Below are 17,531 nucleotides of genomic sequence, written 5' to 3'. Positions count from 1 at the left end.
CCTATTACTGTACAAACCTCATTAATGAGCAATTTATAATAATAATACTAATGACAACAATTAATTAAAACCAACAACAACCAGAAAAAAGTCTTGATACACATATACAGAGAAGTATGTTGTTTAACAGTTAAAAAAAAAATAACGGATCATATACAGTATATTCATCATGTAGGCTACTGCAAGTAAGCAAGGATTTGGTAAATCAACCAATAGTTCAGTATTGGTTTAAATGATATGTTTATCCTGATTTTGGGAATATTCCTGAAAGGAATAGATAGTAACAGATTGACACTTTGCCAGTAGTTATAGTTACAGAAGGAGATGTGCTTCATTCATCATTAATCATCATTCTTCCACCATTTTCAGGAGCATGTCGACCAATGCTAGAAAGGAAAAATATAAATATCAATAAAATAACAAAAAAATACCTTTGTTCATAAGTTATATATTGCTATTTTCAAAAATAACAATTCATGTCTTCTCAGTCACATATTCACAATCTATTTGCGAAATCTTGTTTATAATGATGTTAGTTTTGTGTTTTGTCAGTAAGTTTATGTCTTTATTGGGTTCATTTTTTATTTTTAATTATCCCAGCAAAAGTGTGTGCATGTATATATAAGAAAATATATATATATTATAAGAAAAGGTAGCAAAGCTGATACTTCTGGTGTTCCAGAAGGCTTTGTATTTGACCCGCTTTTATTCTACTTTTTTAACAAACAAAATCATCTCATCCAGACACAAACAGATTCAAATGAATCACCACGATGTCCTATGAGCTTGTAGACGATTTTTTCTCTCTGGAGAAAATCTGTGTCTTTTCTTTAGCTGTCAGCTGTGCTTGCTTTGGACTACACCATAGGAGAACTCCACTGAACGTAAGTGGACGGCGAAGTGGACTTCACAAGGTATTCTGACATCTGAAGTGAGATCCCATTCAACACTGAGAACGGCATAGAGACTAAGGGAACATCTGTACATCACTTCACAGGAAGCAGAGGGACAATTACCCAACTGTCTTTGCGTCACCAGTCAGAACTAACCATAGAGCAGAGCCTTTGAACGAGTTTTTGTAAAGCATCGGAAATGAAGCATCGGCAATAAATGCACAACTGTATGAAGAGATATCGTTTTTTTCACTAGTTACATGATTAGTACAGCATTACTACTCAAAGAATGGTGTGAAGACCCACTTGTGTAACTGAGTTTTTCTGTAAGTCAGGGTCTCACCTCCTGCGGTCGGTCGTAGGAAGGGCTCAAACGATCGACAGGCATTGATCAGCTCCTTTAGCTTTTTAGGACAGTCTGCTGGAAGCGGCTCCATGACCTTCTCTACAAACACTTTTTGGAAGATCTGATCGGGGCTTGTACAGTCTGAAAACACAGACACAAAAAAGACTATTTCCATGTATTTAGTTGACATTTAAGTAATAACCAGGGCAAATGCAGTATTAATAATGATAGTGTTAGGGATGCATACCTTTGAAAGGAACATCTCTTGTTGCAATTTCCCACAAGACAATGCCAAAACTAAAAAACAAAAACAAAAGCAGCTTCAGTCAGTGACCGTCCTTTATTTGTATGATATTTGAGTGGGACCGCCGTACCTGTAGATCTCACACGTCTTGTTGTAAGGACAGTTGATGTTCTGAAGCTGCTGTGGAGAGCTGTAATGGAAAGCACCGCTCCTTTTGGATTTATTCTTCAGAAGAGAAGTTTCTGTTTTTGCCAACTCAAAGCCTCCAAGCTTGAGAAACATACAAATGATCATAAAGATAGATAGATAGATAGATATAAATAACTGAATTGACCCAATGACTTTAAATCAATTCGTATCTAAATACAACATGCTAAAAATCAGGGGCGTTTTGGTATCTGAGTTTTGGGAACGTCACATTCTGGCATCACAGACAAATATATTGTTTCATGACCATAGTCTAGACTACTGTAAGTCTCTTTACCTTCACTCTGTAGCCAGCGGCCACCAGAAAACTACTGCTTCTGACGGAGCCGTGCACTTTAAACTTCTCCTCTGACTGATGCAGCCTGTACCGGGCAAAAAACAATGAAACTGATACGACAGACACAAACTCGAGTGAATAAAATAAATTAGACACAGAATAACAGTATGTTGACTTTATTATGTCTAGCTAGACGTGGACCTGTAGAGTCCCTGAGCCGCATCCAGACACATCTGTGTCTTTCTCTCCCAGGGTAGATTGCACTTGCTGTCCAGGACTTGTCGAAGACTTCCCTTTTCACAGTACTCCATGACTATCAGGTAACTGGGATTTGGTCCTGTGTGAGAAGGTCACAATAGCAGTCAGATGAATTTATAACTAAATTTAAAAGTCAAACTGGGATTATTAACGCACCGTTCTCTTCCTCGACACAGATCCCAAACATTCTTAAGATATTGGGCGACTCAAAACGCTTCATGGTCTCCACCTCCTTGTTGAAAACACTCCTCAGCTCACTGGAGAGAATGAAGAAATGCAACAAGGAAATCAGTCATAAAATGATTGCTATGGCATGGATGGATTTCGTTTAATCCTCTACCTGGGGCTGGTGCACAGCGGACATGAGTATCTCTTGATGGCCACGGTGAACTTGTTGTACGTCCCTTTGTAAAGCTCTGAATGCTTGTTCTTCATAAGGGGTTCATAAGGAACACTGTAAGTCAGTTCTTCTGGTTTAATCTCTCTGATGTCTTGTAAATGAAGGACAGGTTTTTTCACTGCCAACCAAACACAAATAAAACCGTTAAGTGCAGACACCTTTTAAAACATTATTTCAACAATACTAAATTACACTTCATAAATCCCTTGTTATAATCCTTACTAATATTATAAGTTCCCCCAAAATAGATGAATATTTATGAATTAATATTTAATAATAAAACATATTAAATCACAACTAAATTAATTACAGCAACAATAACATACGAAATTATAATTTAATTAATATTAATCTGCTTTTTGCGGATGATGTTGTCCTGTTGGCGCTGGGGCGGTTTGCAGCTGAGTGTGAAGCGGTTGGGATGAGAATCAGCACCTCAAGTCTGAGGCCATGGTTCTCAGTCGGACAAGGGTGGCTTGCCCCCTTCAGGTTGGTGGGGAGCTCCTGCCTCAGGTGGAAGAGTTTCAGTATCTTGGGGTCTTGTTCACGAGTGAGGGGAGGATGGAATGAGAGATTGACAGGTTCACCGCAAGGTGAAGCTCTCGATTTATCGGTCGATCTTCGTTCCTACTCTCACCTATGGACATGAGCTTTGGGTCATGACCGAAAGGATCCCGAATACAAGCGGCCGAAATGAGATTCCTCCATAGGGTGGCTGGGCGCTCCCTTAGAGATAGGGTGAGGAGTTCAGTCACTCGGGAGGAGCTCGGAGTAGACCCGCTGCTCCTCCACATCGAGATAGGCCAGCTGAGGTGGCTCGGGCATCTGTGCCGGATGCCTCCCAGAGCCTTCCAATGCTGGTGTTCCGGGCATGTCCCACCGGAAGGAGGCCCCGGGGAAGACCTAGGACACGCTGGAGGGACTATGTCTCTCAGCTGGCCTGGGAGCGCCTCGACGTTCCCCTGGAAGAGCTGGAGGAAGTATCTGGGGAGAAGCAAGTCTGGCCGTCCCTGCTTAGACTGTTGCCCCCGCAACCCGGCCCCCGGATAAGCGGTAGTGAATGTATGGATATTAAACATATATTAACATCCTCTATCACATTTGAAAAAATGTTTCTTATTTTGTAAATTGGTGCCCAATGTTTTTCATTTTTGCTACTGACAACCATTTGATAAACAAACTAAAGTGTTCCTCAGGGTTCTGTTTTGGGCCCTCTTTTATTCTTTATACACTACCTTCCTCTCTGTCATATTTTTAGGATGTTTGGCATCCATTTTAATTGCTATACAGATAATACACTTTATACCCAGCTCTATCTGTATCCCAAGCTCTTGGAACTTCAATTGGTTCAGAAATCTGCAGCTTGTGTTCTTTGAATGAATAAATTAATGAATGAATAAAGGTTGTACTGATATTTAATTAAGTGCATTAAAGCTAAAACAACATGTAGTTTAAAAAAAAAAAAAAAAAAAAAAAAGATCTGCATTCTTATTTTGTGAAAAAATATATATATATATTTTATATATAATATATATTTTTTATAATTTTTTTTCATTGACCCAGATACTTACATGATTCCAGGATCTCTTTAATGTCCTGCACATCTTTTTGAGTTTGGTCAACTGTCTTATGTACGGCGTCAACCATTGTGTTCGTTTCCTTGCTCTCCTCGGCCAAAGACTCGAGCACTATAGGAGACAAATTTAAGCACTTTAAATACACAGATTAGCTTTGTTTATGTATGTTTAATTAGGAAAGTAGTTAAACTAAACAGTGGACCTTCAGAAACAGGCCTAGTTTAAAGGTTCCTTACGTTCTCGAAGTTCCAGAGAGTCACTCTGCCTGTCCTCTTCATCTTCCCGCCGCCTTGTCGCTTCCTGAAACACTTTCTCTATACTCGCTCTGTGCTCGACCTGAAGCGCTAGAGAAAGCACCTGAGCGGCATCATTCAGCCTCTCGTTCAGGCAGCTGAACTCCTCGCCGAGGTCGTAAGCTTTGGCGACGCGTTTCAAATAGCCGAGGGAAGTGTATTTCTTCACTACCTGCTCTGCTGACTCCAGAGTGAGTTTTAGATTTTCAAGGCCATTTCTAACCTGTTCGGGTTCAGCCCCAAAGCCATGAACCTTCACAGCCGTCACCAGTCCAACCAGAGCGGATACGCGGTCAGCCAGACGCCTGCAACGCTTTTTATTGGCTTTGACCTCCTCACAAAGGCTGTACAGCTCTTTAGCGATGGTTAGAATCGGTTCTATGATGTCCATTGCTGCTGAAAAAAATACAATAAAATTTTCTCTCAGATTAAGTATCTTAAATGTCTGCAGCTTCACATTTTTCCTGGTGCTCTTTGAAACTACTTAATTTTGAAAAATTAAATACATTAGAGTTTTATGCAAAAGCAAATCAATCTCTGACACAAATGGAGAACGTTACATACAGAAACATCCGCACCAGTCGCATAAACTAACCCTCGGTTTCACAGACAAGTCTTAGGCCTAATCTTTGGCTAAAATGTAAATCTGAGCTTTTTCAACTAAAACTTTCAACTAAACTTGCACTGACTGATCTTAAAACACGCCAGTGCCAGTAAAGCTTTTATCAAAAGGAAGTTAAAAATTACTTAAACGCTTCTTAAACTGAACTGAGGCCTAATTCTGGTTTAGGCGAAACCCTATCTATGAAACCAGGCCTAAAAGTACTTATAAAAACAAAAAACTACTATTTATTAAATTTTAAAATTAAAAAACAACCAAATGTGACTCTCCCCAACTCCTTTCAATTTAGCACATTTTAATAAAATTATTGTTCTTATACTTTAAAAAAGTAAGCATTATGAAAGCACCATATAAATTATTTAGTTATTTTTGGAGCAAAACATAAAACCAGATCCCATGATTAAGTATTAGCATTTTTTCTTATATTGCTAACATAGGTTTAAAAGAAGGTGCAAAGCTCTATGTCATATAACAATGACAACAGCTTTCAATTAAAATATTATAATATAAATAAATGAATACAAGTTTAAATATATACAAATATTAATACTAACAATGAAAAAAATAAGGGGAAGTGAAAGTTCAAATCACATAATTTCCTCATTTTAAAACCAATGCTCCGTTTACGACATGTTTCTCGGAATAAGTCCATGTACCAAAACCAAAGTTACTTTCACAATCCGGTGAAGCGAAACCATAAACAGGAAATGTAAGCGTCTGCAACACATCCTCAGCTAAAAGAAACTCGACCTAAACATTCAGCCCTAAACATTAAACCTTCTTCTGTAGGTTTTAACGTGTAATATTTCACAGGTACACTTTGCGATACTGTTTATAAGCGCGTGCAGGACTGCTAGTAGGCTGCAAAATACTGTTCATTTTAAACGTGTTATAACACGAGTCAAGCATAGGCTGTAATATGCGCCTGCCGCGAATGCAAAACAAACAAATGTACAATTGAATTAATATAAATGCTTACTTTATAAGCCGCTTCAGAACCGGTGAAAGTCTGACACGCGTGAGTGACAGCTCCTCCTCTGCTGATATACTAGCTTTAAAGGCGGCTTCCTTATTAAAACTGAATCCGGTTCACTCGTTTGTATTCACTCTAGCTCCGTGGCTCTCGGTTCACGACCTAGCCTCATACTTTCAGGTCAAACTTCTTTAGTGAGTCTCCTCTGTGTGTGAAAACGCAGGAGGCAATTAAAAAGCGAATAAATGTTCTGAAGAAAGACGCTCACAGTGTACTACTTAGGGCACTTGCGGTAGACCACTGGTCTACCTTAATGAGGAAATTAGTAGGCTAGCAAATTAAAAAGGTTTAATTTAATAATAATAATAATAATAATAATAATTTAATTTTAACTATTAAAGTACATTTAAACTTCATCATACTTATATACAGGCAAACACTAGACAAAATATACAATAATGCAGCATTTTTCCACCTTGCAAATAATTATTGAAATTAATTATGACATTTTATATGCAGTACATGTGTATGTAATCCTACATAAGTGGTCGAAAAGCGCTCTAAAATTCAGTTTGTTGCGTTTAATATTAATTTAAGTTATAATACACTTTTATTCCACCCAAAATCTGTTTAATCCTTTAAAACCGGGCTGTATTATTTCCGCTTCTTTTCAGAAGTAATGCAGCGTGTCTGTGTCATGCTGCACATTCACCTCTAGATGAAGACATTTCAAAACAATTTAATCTCAGGCTACAATACTAACTTACTATATACTTCCTGTCAGATACAGTTAGGGATAAACAGTAAAAGAATAACATAAAGACTGCAGTACTCATGTGTTATAGGAAGCAATGTGATAGAGATAAAGAAACAGCATGAATGCCATACAATACAAATGTATGCAGTTACATCTATAATTACACTATAATTTGACCCTATCACTATTCCTTAACCATATTCAATATCATTTGCAGTAACAGTGTTTTCCAATACAACATAAATACAAAAAAATTTATTTGTACACCCATATTGCATTAAACAAAACAGTATATAAAAAATGTTTGTTAAATATTTTAGAACATAGTTGAGAATCAGCCTTAAGCAAAGTTTGGCATAAAACATCCCGAAACCTAAAAATGTATTGGTGATAAAAAAAAAAAAAAATCACATTGACTTTGCCTTTTTTTGATGTCTATTCATGCCATTCATATATATTTTTTAGTAAAATATAGTTTTTAAAAGTGATATTCTTTCTTATGCTCTAAACAATGTAATAACTTAATTCTTAATTCAAAAAACTTTTTTAATAATTTCAGTTTATTTGTATTGCATTTTGTCAATGCACATTGAACAGGTTTTACAGGAAATATGAGTTGCAAATTTTATTGATAGTGCACTTTAGACATTATGCTAAATGTAAGTAACTTTGCACCTGCTATATGTGAACTAACTCCAATTACAGAATTAGAAGACTGTTGGGTTATGGTTGGTGTTAGTAGAATGAATTGACATGTAAGTTACTGACAGTCTACTAAGTCTACTAATAGGGAAGTTGATCTTAAAGACTTGCCGCCTTGACAAACATTAAGAATGAATGAATTGTGGTTGATTTAAAGACCTCAGTATCTCCAGCTGACAGTTTGGGCTCTTCAGTCCATCGGAGAGCAGCTTCACTCCTGAATCCTGCAAGTCATTGTTACTCAGATGCAGCTCTCTCAGGATAGAGTTTGAAGATTGTAGAAAATAAGAGTTTGGATGAGTGAAGGCCTCATAGAGATATGAACGTTTTAAGTGAAAAAGAATTAGTTTTGTTCTCATTCAAAAGACTGTCAGAGAAGCTTCTGTGGAAGATCTGTAATGTACGAAATGCTTCTGAAATTGCTGAATTGCTCAGAATCAAAATGACAGTTCATTAAATAAGTTCATGATCTGGGTTGTATCAGACTGAGCTCCGAGGATAGATATGGGATGAGTTGCTCATTATATAATGAGCAGTAAATACCCTGCAGATTTACAGTGAACAAAACACAGGAATATCTGGTTTATTTGCTTTGGTTCCACATTCAGTTCTGAGAAGAACAGAAGGATCACGTTTCCACACTTAAAACATCATTAGCCCAGAAGCAGAGGGAGAAAAGATCAGACAGCTGGAGATGAAGTGATATTAAAAGTTTATTGAATTTTGTTTACATGTTCAGTCAGATATTTTAAGTCTGACCAACACAAATTTAACACGTTATTACACCAAAACGAAAATGATTGCTTTACAGCATGATCCTGTGATGATTATTTAAGACTCTTCCTTATCTCTTACTTGTGATGGCAACACAGCCCACAACACACAGTTAAGATTAAACAGAAACTGAAAAATAACATAAACATGACTGAAATGATTGCAGTGCATGTATGTTATAAGGGTACTGGAAGTAATGTGGTAGAGATAAATAAACAGCATGAATGACGTACAATATAAAGCTATGCGTTCTCTCTTAAATATGCTCTCTTGGTGGAATGAAGAACTACATCTCTTTCTAACGTTTGAAGTTAGATCTGTGAATCTATAGTCTGCTTCCACCCAGATTCCACTCCATAAAATACGTTTGATAATACTCATCTACCAAAATGGCTTAATTATCATAGAGAAGATGTTGTCTGTAGAGCGTTTGGGATGATTCCATCCTGAGCAAATGCTGACCAGTTGTAGAATGAAAGAAGGTGCGTGACGAGAACCATCTCAGACGAAGGGGTGTCTGAAACTTAATTAACGTAGTTTCTAAGTCTAGAAAACTAAAAAGGTTTGAGCTTAGGATGCTCTGGGTTCAATCCGACTCCGCTGAACCCAACTTACTACATGTGTTTTGTCACCGCTATGCTGCAATAAACATCTTCATCAAGATCTTGAAAGTTCCCATCGTTTTTTCTTACAATAAGTACATTGTTGACCCTACCTCTATGCTTTAAATCATCTTTAAAATATCTTACCCCACAACCTTTGTATATATACACAAGTAGTATAGTTAAAGTTATTTAGTATAAAGTGGTACTAAATATATGCAGCATTTTTACACATTCTACTGTTATTAGCCTATAACGTAAATCAAATATCAATTTTGTTTGCACACAAAAGGACTTATTACTATAAATGTACATAATGAGACGTCAGAATCAGAAGAGTGGAATGGAGATATATATGAAAGCTCTTGATGAGCTCTTTCTACTAGCAAAAGTATACTGTCATCCATGAGTGTAACCAGTGCACAAAGTAAGAGCAACCTATGTTAAATTTATGTTTTGGCCCTCCTTTCTGGGTTTCATCATATTTTTGCCTGTATGGTAAATAATTGCTTTGCGTGCATGTTCTGCTTTGGAAACTAGCGACAACTCCAGTGTCTTGCCTTAACACTCCAACTTACTAGAGATACTCTCTGTAAAATGGTGCTTTGTTAAATAATTAATTAACACTGGGATGAATATCTGATAATTCTTTATTAATTAAATTTTTTTCACATTAGTATAGGCATAATGTTTCAGGTTCAGAATACGCCCTGCAGAATTATTTGATAATTATTTATACATTTTTAAACTTTTTTTTTAGATTAATGGTATATGCTGAGGAAGCACACATACAGTACTGTATTCATACTACTGCTACTGACATATATATGAAAGAGTCACAACTAAGTATAATTGTATATGACTGCTCATTGGTAATTACTTCATAATTATTTTTCATGAACCTTAAACATTACTATTAGTTTTCCCGGAGGCATGAGATATTAATTACATTAGATATTGATTAGCTAACTGCTCTTTAACAGAATCATAAAATTGTAATATATACTGATTGCTTATTAGTTAACAGCAGAGTTAAGTGTCAATGAATTATTATATTACTTCTTCATTAGTTCGTTATTAGTTATACAGTAAGTAAGAAACAGTAACATCAAATATTTTTATAGCTAAACTATGACCTTAATTAAGATTGAATCAGAAGTCAGTTGTTTGTCTGTTGTGTGATCTTACAGAGTGACAGCGAGGAATCAAAAACCTTAAACCCAGCATAGAGGGGTTCAGTGAATGTAGTGTTGAATGTGTGTAAGTGTGTGAGTGTGTGTGTGTCAGAGATGCTGTAGAAGGACAGAGTGCCGGCCGGCCAGTCCAGATACACTCCTACTCTTTTAGAGGAGGGTGACCAGACAGAAATGTTGTGGCTCTTATTTTTGTGCCAGACAACAAATCCATCAACAGTGCAGAAAAGACACCAGGACTTGTTATTGTATCCAAACTTACAGATCATCCCTTTCCTGCTGATTGTTTTATAGGCCACTGCTACACGAGCCCAGTCAGTCCGCTCAACCTCCCAGTAATGGCGTCCAGTCAGACTCTCTCGACAGAGAACCTGAGGAATATCTTTAAATCTCTCTGGATGATCAGGATATGGCTGGTGCTCTTCCACATATTTCACCTCTCCGTGCTCAGACAAAATGAGTTGAGTGTTCGCTGTGTTTGGATCCAGTGTGAGATCACAGAAATCTAAACACAAAGGGGAAAAATAATTGTAAAAAAATTTGATTTCATTAAATGTGCAAAAGTGACTCCAGAGAGAGTGCCTACATTTTTGTAGTCCTGGTTGGATCCTGAAAGCCTCTCCATAGTCCAAACTACAATGACACACACACACATATACAGACATAAAGAATTAAAGGAAGCTGGAAATATTATTTTTATAGAATGCATTAATAAGAATTAATCCATTGGTATAGTATTTTCCCAATAAATATACATACTTGAGAATCTCCAGTGAGTAGTTTGGATCCTTCAGTTTGTCAGAGAGCAGCTTGACTCCTGATTCTCCTGGGTGATTGTAGCTCAGGTCCAGCTCTCTCAGGTGTGAAGGGTTTGAACTCAGAGCTGAAGACAGATAACGACAGCCTTCTTCTGTCACCATACATCCTGACAACCTACAAACATACAACAGACTCCATCGTATGTCAAGCTCTCGACTCTCAAATGCCTGAGAAATCACTGTTGACAGGTCATTCTCTCTAAAGGGAGTGCAAGCCAAGCAGTGTAATGCAACTTCTTGAAACAGGCTCTTTAAAAATAAACATTTTTAACTTGACACAGCACATTAAAAACTCAATTCTGAGAGCTGAACTTGCTAACATTGTTTACACTCTGTATTTGCTGCCATTGGGTTCCATTTTTTCCAAATATAGAGTATCATTCCACCTATATGACACCCAACTATATCTCACTTGAATGACTGAATGACTCAAGCTCCATAGGGGTTCTGTTAGCTTGTTTTCATTAAGTGAAAATTTGCCTTTCACACAATTTCTTAGCCTTAAATGAGAGTAAAACCAAAGTTTTATAGTTTGGTCAAAGTGATCCCTATGATATTTTGGTAAACTGGACCTCTGTGTTTTAAGTTCTCATGTTACTCTGTGTGAAAAATATCTAAAACATCTTTGATAAACAAATTCATGCTGTTGTCAAAACCTGTTTTTTATCATTTATGGCATCTTACAACAGTCAAACCTTTTTTCTCCTCAAAAAACATTGAATTAGTTTGAATTAACTGCATTTATTACATCACGCCTCGATTTTTGCAATTCATTCTGTAATGGAGCTAATCAATCATTGATTGGACGACTTCACATGGATATCATTGGATACCAGTTAAACTATGAATTTTAGTCTTTGTTTTTTTAAAGCTTTACATGGCTTCTGGGTCACTGGCCTTGGAACACTCTCTGTCTAAACTTTGGAATAGCCTTCCAGTGTCAATTCGAATCGCTTTCCTCTTTCAAATCGAAGCTTAAAACACATTTACTTAGTATGATGTATTTACCCATTATTTTAGTGTCTTTTGGTTATTTTCTTGAGTGTTTGTCATGTGTATTTTTATAGGAATTATCTTAATTTATACAGGACTTTGGTCAAGCCTGAGTTGTCTTTTTGTGCTTCATAAATAAAGAATGAATGAATGTTCTAAAAGACCTCAGTATCTCCAGCTGACAGTTTTGGCTCTTCAGTCCATCGGAGAGAAGCCTTACTCCTGAATCCAGCAAGTCATTGTTACTCAGGTCCAGCTCTCTGAGGGCAGATTCTGAGGACTGTACAGCTAATGACACAATGTCACATTGCTGAGCAGTAAGATTACAGCCAGCAAGACTGAAACAGAACAGAATACAGATTAATACAATTTTAAACTCATTCTACAATTAGCATTGCGATAATATATACTTATATCTATTTATTCTATCTTTACGTGTTCATGTTTTATCGTCAATTGAATGCAGATAGATTTAATCATAAATAAAACATTTGCGCTAAGGTTTTCCCTACCGCAATACAACTAGAACAGGGATTGACGTAAAAGTAATGTATTTTGTATTCTATCTGTCTAATTTTTGAATTGCGTGTCATAAATCCACATCTTAAGAAATTGTTGTGGTTTCAAATTATAATATGACTTTTTATTACGAAACAGGACATTGAATGTCCTCATATGAAGACACCAAGGAGCATGTTTATTATGCATTTTGCGAGTCATAACAAATGAATGGGGAAAGAAATTGTATGTTAATAATCTATTAAATATGATATATTATTATGAAAATCTGGTCAATTATTACTGCCATTATTACACTTCTTTTTTTTACTGCAGGTCGCCCCCAAAACACATTAATATGTAAATTATATTTAGTTCATAGATATATTCAATGAGAAATCCTATTTATTTCCATTTAAACACATTTTGCAGAAAGAAAAATGGTCTATCAAATCATCCTGTTATAACATAATTGCGAATCATCGTTATGCACAGTTTAGTGAAAAAAATGGAAAATAAAAATATCACTGCCTATGTATTTTCATGTATTTTTATTGTAATTTAACATTAATGCTGTAAAAAAATGTAAATAACAATGTAAAAAAAAACACTCACAGAGCTTTTCTGCAGTTGATCACAGCTGGTATGAGTCTTTTTCTGCCTTCATCTGATGTGTTGTATTTCTGCAGGTCCAGCTCATCCAGCACCTCCTCTGACATCTGAAGCATGTAGGCAATTGTTGAGCAGTGAGCAGGGCAGAGTTTCTTCTCTGAGTCTTTTTCTGATTTCACAAACTCCTGAATCTCTTTGGACAGAGTCTGATCCTTGACTTCCAGCAGACAGAGGAAAAGATTGATGGAGCGTTCAGTGGAGAGTTTGTGTCCATTTTTGATTTTCTTTTTAATGTACTGGGCTGTTCTTCTCATGGTCTCTGAACTGTTCTCTGTTTGTGTCAGTAGATCTTTTAAGAGTCTCTGATTGGACTCCAGTGAGATGCCCAGCAGGAACCGCAGGAACAGATCCAGGTGTCCATTTTTACTTTCTAAGGCTTTATCTACTGCACCTTTATGCAAATTCAACATAGAATCAAAAGCTTTAAGAGCTTTTGATGTGCTTCTTAAATAGCAGTAAAAAACATAGAAAGCAGCAAGAAACTCTTGAATGCTCAGATGAATGAAGCAGTAGACTTTCCTCTGATGAATCACAAATTCTTCCTTAAAGATCTCAGTGCAAATTTCAGAAAACAGTGAGGCATCAGCGACATTTACGCCACTTTCAATCAGGTCCTCCTCATAGATCATCACATTGTCCTTCATCAGCTCATTAAATGCCACTTCAGCAAGTTTCACAATTACGTCTCTGATGGACTGTAGACGTTTCTCTGGATCTATTTCTTCATAAGTTCTCATAATCTGAGTCAGCAAAAAGTAAATGTATATTTCAGTCACAGTTTGAAGGATTTCTGCATTAAGATCATCTGTCAGTAGGTTTTGAAGCACAGTTGATGAGATCCAGCAAAAGACAGGGATGTGGCACATGATGTGGAGCCTTCTTGCTCTTTTGATGTGTGAGATGATTCTGCTGGCTTGATGCTGGTCACTGATTCTTTTCCTGAAATATTCCTCTTTTTGAGGGTCATTGAAACCCTGAATCTCTGTTACACGATTAATATTTTTGAATGGGATCTGACTGGCTGCTGCTGGTCTGGAGGTGATCCAGATGAGAGCACAGGGAAGTAGATCTCCTTTTATGAGGTTCAACATCAACACACCCACTGAGGAAAATTCATTCACATCACAAACCTTCTCATCATCTGAAAACATCAGTGTCATTCTGCTTTCATCCAGACCATCTAGGATGAACACCACTTTACATTCTTCATAAATCTTTGAGCCCAGGTCTAGAAGCTCAGGATGAAAGTCCAGCAGAAGTCTGTGAAGACTGTACTGATGATCTTTAATCAAGTTCAGCTCTCGAAATGAAAACACAAACATGAAATCTACATCCTGATTGGCTTTTCCCTCGGCCCAGTCTAGAATGAACTTCTGAACAGAGACGGTTTTTCCAATTCCAGCAATTCCTTTAGTAAGAACAGTCTTGATTTTGTCTTTCTCTTCACATCTTGAGTCAGGTAATGATTTAAAGATGTCATTACAGTTGATTGGATTGTGTTGTGAGTGTTGTTTTCTGGGTGTTTTCTCCATCTGTAAAACCTCATGTTCTTCATTCATCCCTTCTCTCTCTCCTTCTATGATGTAGAGGTCTGTGAAGATCCGGTTCAAGAGGGTTTCATTTCCTTGTAGTTTGTTTCCCTCAAATAAGTGTTCATACTTGTTCTTCATGCTGATTTTGTGTTGGTCTTTGACTCTCTGCAGGACTTCTTCAGGTCTTTTCTGCCTGTTGTGGGTTTTATCGTGGATTGCAGTTGGATTATCTATCTCTTTACTGTTAAAATTAAAAGAAAGAATAGTCAAAATGGCAAATTACAACAGCTGTTTTAAGAAACACATTAGTGTGAATTATATATTTGCATATATTGTAGTATATTTTATTTGAAATTGACATAAAATTGCAGTAAACCAGCAACTAAATATTTACTATGTTTCATCACTGAATGAAGGAGGTCTATGTATAGACTTTATACTATTATTAGACACAGAGCTGGGTCCTGCAGATTCTGATCTCTTCTTCCTGCTGATACTGCTGAAAATACAAACAAATATGTAAAGCATATATATATAAACACACACACACACACACACACACACACACACACACACACACACACACACACACACACACACACACACACACACAGTTTTATTGCATATTAACATACACATTTGTACTACTTGATAAACAGGCAAGCATCATCCATTAATGATTTTTCTTCTTTTATTTAAAGTGCACCTATTATGCAAAATTCACTTTTTTCATGGTGTTTAGACATAAATCTGCGTTGTCAATGTGTGAACACAACCACCCTACAATAATCCACCCACTCCGCATGTCTTAAAAATTAAAAATGATGCCATTAATGACCTTCATGTCGTTGAAACCTGTAAGACCTTCTGTTCATCTTGGTCACAGAGCTTCTCCACGACCATTCACAGAATATAGGGCATGTTTCCTCTTTTCTCACACATGCACATAAAACATTCATTTATTATGAGGCTGGGAAGGGTTGTGTGTAATATGTGTTGGGTTATGTTAATTATGTCTAGTGTAAAACTCTGTACATGTTATGTTATATATTCTGAAAAATGTGCATACTGTATGATAATTTAGGCTTATTAAAATATCTGCAGCACATTCGAGAAATCTGGCTTTATTTACAGTAGCACTACTGCTTTTGTGTAAACAGTAAATTTCTGTCAAATGAATATAAATGACCTTTCATGTCTTTGGACTCTTTGTCAAGTTCCAAGTGCATATTACAGTTCAAGCAAAGTCTAACGGGGTGCTATTTTTCTGACCCATGGATGTTTTGATGTTTTCTGCACATCTCACCACTTCTGGTCTCCTTTTTGCCTCTATCCATAAGATTCATCCACAACAACCTTCATAACACAGATTAAAATATTTTTGGAGAGCTCTCTGACCCTCCACAGACTTAAAATATTATTGTAGCTGTGTAAAATTATTGCTGAGCCCCTGAGCTATAAACTGGACATAGACTATTTTATCAACGTCCTTGCAATGTTTCTGAGCCTAAGGATCATTGCTGTCTGCGGTAGGATCAGGGAAGCTCCATTTCATTCCATTAAAATCATCTTCATTTGTGTTCTCAAGATGAACAAAGGTTTTACAGGTTTGCAATGACATGAGAGTTTTTTGGTTTAACTAACCTTTGTATTGTTATATTTTATTATTAAAAGATACTCGATGAAATTTTATAGAAAACAGGAAAACACATGGTAACAGATGATCACAATGATCCAACAAAACCCAACGAATATACCTTAAAGAGCTGGCCAGCATCTGTTGGTGCTGTGTGAAAAAGCCTATCGAAGTCAAACCCTTGATCTTGGAATTGTGAAAACCATGCTAAGCTACAGAAATATGAGTTACATAAAAAGTTTCAAAAGTATTAAAATCATACCTGGAGTCAATAGCGGTTACTTCGTTCTCCCTTTTCTCTTGGAAACTCATTTTGGAAACACTTGATATATATGTCAATAAAAAAACAAAACATGCGGACGTTAGATTAGGATAGTCTTGCAGCAGATGGAAGACCTTCTGTATTGCTCCATTAAACATAAATACAAAATGCAATGTAAAAGATAAATAAGAAGCCCAGAACTCCTGGTAAACTCAAAGGTTTCTACAGAAAATATGTAATATATATATATATATATATATATATATATATATATATATATATATATATATATATATATATATATATATATATAATATTAAATCAATATTTCCGCTTTACATGTTTGTTACAGTACAATTACAAAAACGTACCTGCAGTAGAAAAGCAGTAGGTTTAGTATTAGTGTAGTATCTGTGATACAATATAAGTGCAGAACTCAGTATTACTTTTTGTAAATGAAAAGAATGTAAATGAGCACAAGAACACTTCTTGGCGACAATCAGCAATCACTGGTTTATTATTATTGTCATTGCATGATAATTATGCAGTATATATACATGTTTAGATAAAGAACAAGTTCTGAACTTACCACACTGTGCTGCCACTTGAAGGTCCAGGCACAGATTTAAACTTGTTTTAAATTTGTTTTACTTTCATTTAGTCACCTGGTTGAGGTGAAAAAATCCCTCTAGTGGTGCAGAGCATCATCGCAATCTCATGTGGACCTTAAGTTAGTTTTCACTTTCAAGCACACTTAAAATTAAGTGCTTCTGAATGCAATGTGTCTGCGTAATGCTGTACATTCACCTCTAGATGGAGACTATCCAAAACAATTCAGTCCTGACCTACTATAAACGTCCAGTCAGATACAGTCGACCTTGTATAGTGTACACATATTATTCACATAATATTAGGTTCTCTGCTATATTTAGTATCAGGTAGATGCTGCCTCGAACCGGGTTTAATAACAGAGTGAAAATAGCTTAGTTAGATCTGGTTCTG

The 17,531-nt window shown here is 36.4% G+C and overlaps 2 protein-coding genes across 7 annotated transcripts; both read right to left on the bottom strand.

The window, feature by feature from the left end:
* Nucleotides 1-5: 5 nt before the first annotated feature.
* LOC122330875 (mixed lineage kinase domain-like protein) lies at nt 6-6,240 on the bottom strand. Of its 2 annotated transcripts, none has more exons than XM_043228210.1 (11): nt 6,097-6,240; nt 4,439-4,891; nt 4,197-4,313; nt 2,566-2,743; nt 2,382-2,482; nt 2,169-2,304; nt 1,968-2,052; nt 1,614-1,753; nt 1,487-1,536; nt 1,237-1,380; nt 6-386 (listed from the first exon to the last, which is right to left on the bottom strand). In XM_043228210.1, the coding sequence occupies exons 2-11, from the start codon at nt 4,884-4,886 to the stop codon at nt 349-351; spliced, it is 1,437 nt and encodes a 478-aa protein (XP_043084145.1). In that variant the 5' UTR covers nt 4,887-4,891; nt 6,097-6,240; the 3' UTR covers nt 6-348. The 2 variants fall into 2 exon arrangements, with proteins under 2 accessions (XP_043084145.1, XP_043084146.1); XM_043228211.1 differs by having other exon boundaries at nt 4,439-4,888; nt 6,097-6,237.
* Nucleotides 6,241-8,244: 2,004 nt separating this feature from the next.
* On the bottom strand, nt 8,245-17,317 carry LOC122330409 (NLR family CARD domain-containing protein 3-like). Of its 5 annotated transcripts, none has more exons than XM_043227368.1 (9): nt 17,119-17,317; nt 16,901-16,940; nt 16,530-16,589; nt 15,026-15,127; nt 13,043-14,872; nt 12,094-12,267; nt 10,878-11,051; nt 10,705-10,751; nt 8,245-10,623 (listed from the first exon to the last, which is right to left on the bottom strand). In XM_043227368.1, the coding sequence occupies exons 3-9, from the start codon at nt 16,577-16,579 to the stop codon at nt 10,085-10,087; spliced, it is 2,916 nt and encodes a 971-aa protein (XP_043083303.1). In that variant the 5' UTR covers nt 16,580-16,589; nt 16,901-16,940; nt 17,119-17,317; the 3' UTR covers nt 8,245-10,084. The 5 variants fall into 5 exon arrangements, with proteins under 5 accessions (XP_043083303.1, XP_043083301.1, XP_043083306.1 ...); XM_043227366.1 differs by having other exon boundaries at nt 15,026-15,130; nt 17,119-17,316; XM_043227371.1 differs by lacking the exon at nt 15,026-15,127 and having other exon boundaries at nt 17,119-17,316.
* Nucleotides 17,318-17,531: the final 214 nt, after the last annotated feature.

Source organism: Puntigrus tetrazona, chromosome 25 (assembly GCF_018831695.1).
Source record: "Puntigrus tetrazona isolate hp1 chromosome 25, ASM1883169v1, whole genome shotgun sequence".
Classification (NCBI taxonomy): Eukaryota; Metazoa; Chordata; class Actinopteri; order Cypriniformes; family Cyprinidae; genus Puntigrus; species Puntigrus tetrazona.
The sequence above is the reverse complement of the archived record's forward strand: the minus strand, read 5'-3'. Positions and strand labels throughout refer to the sequence as shown.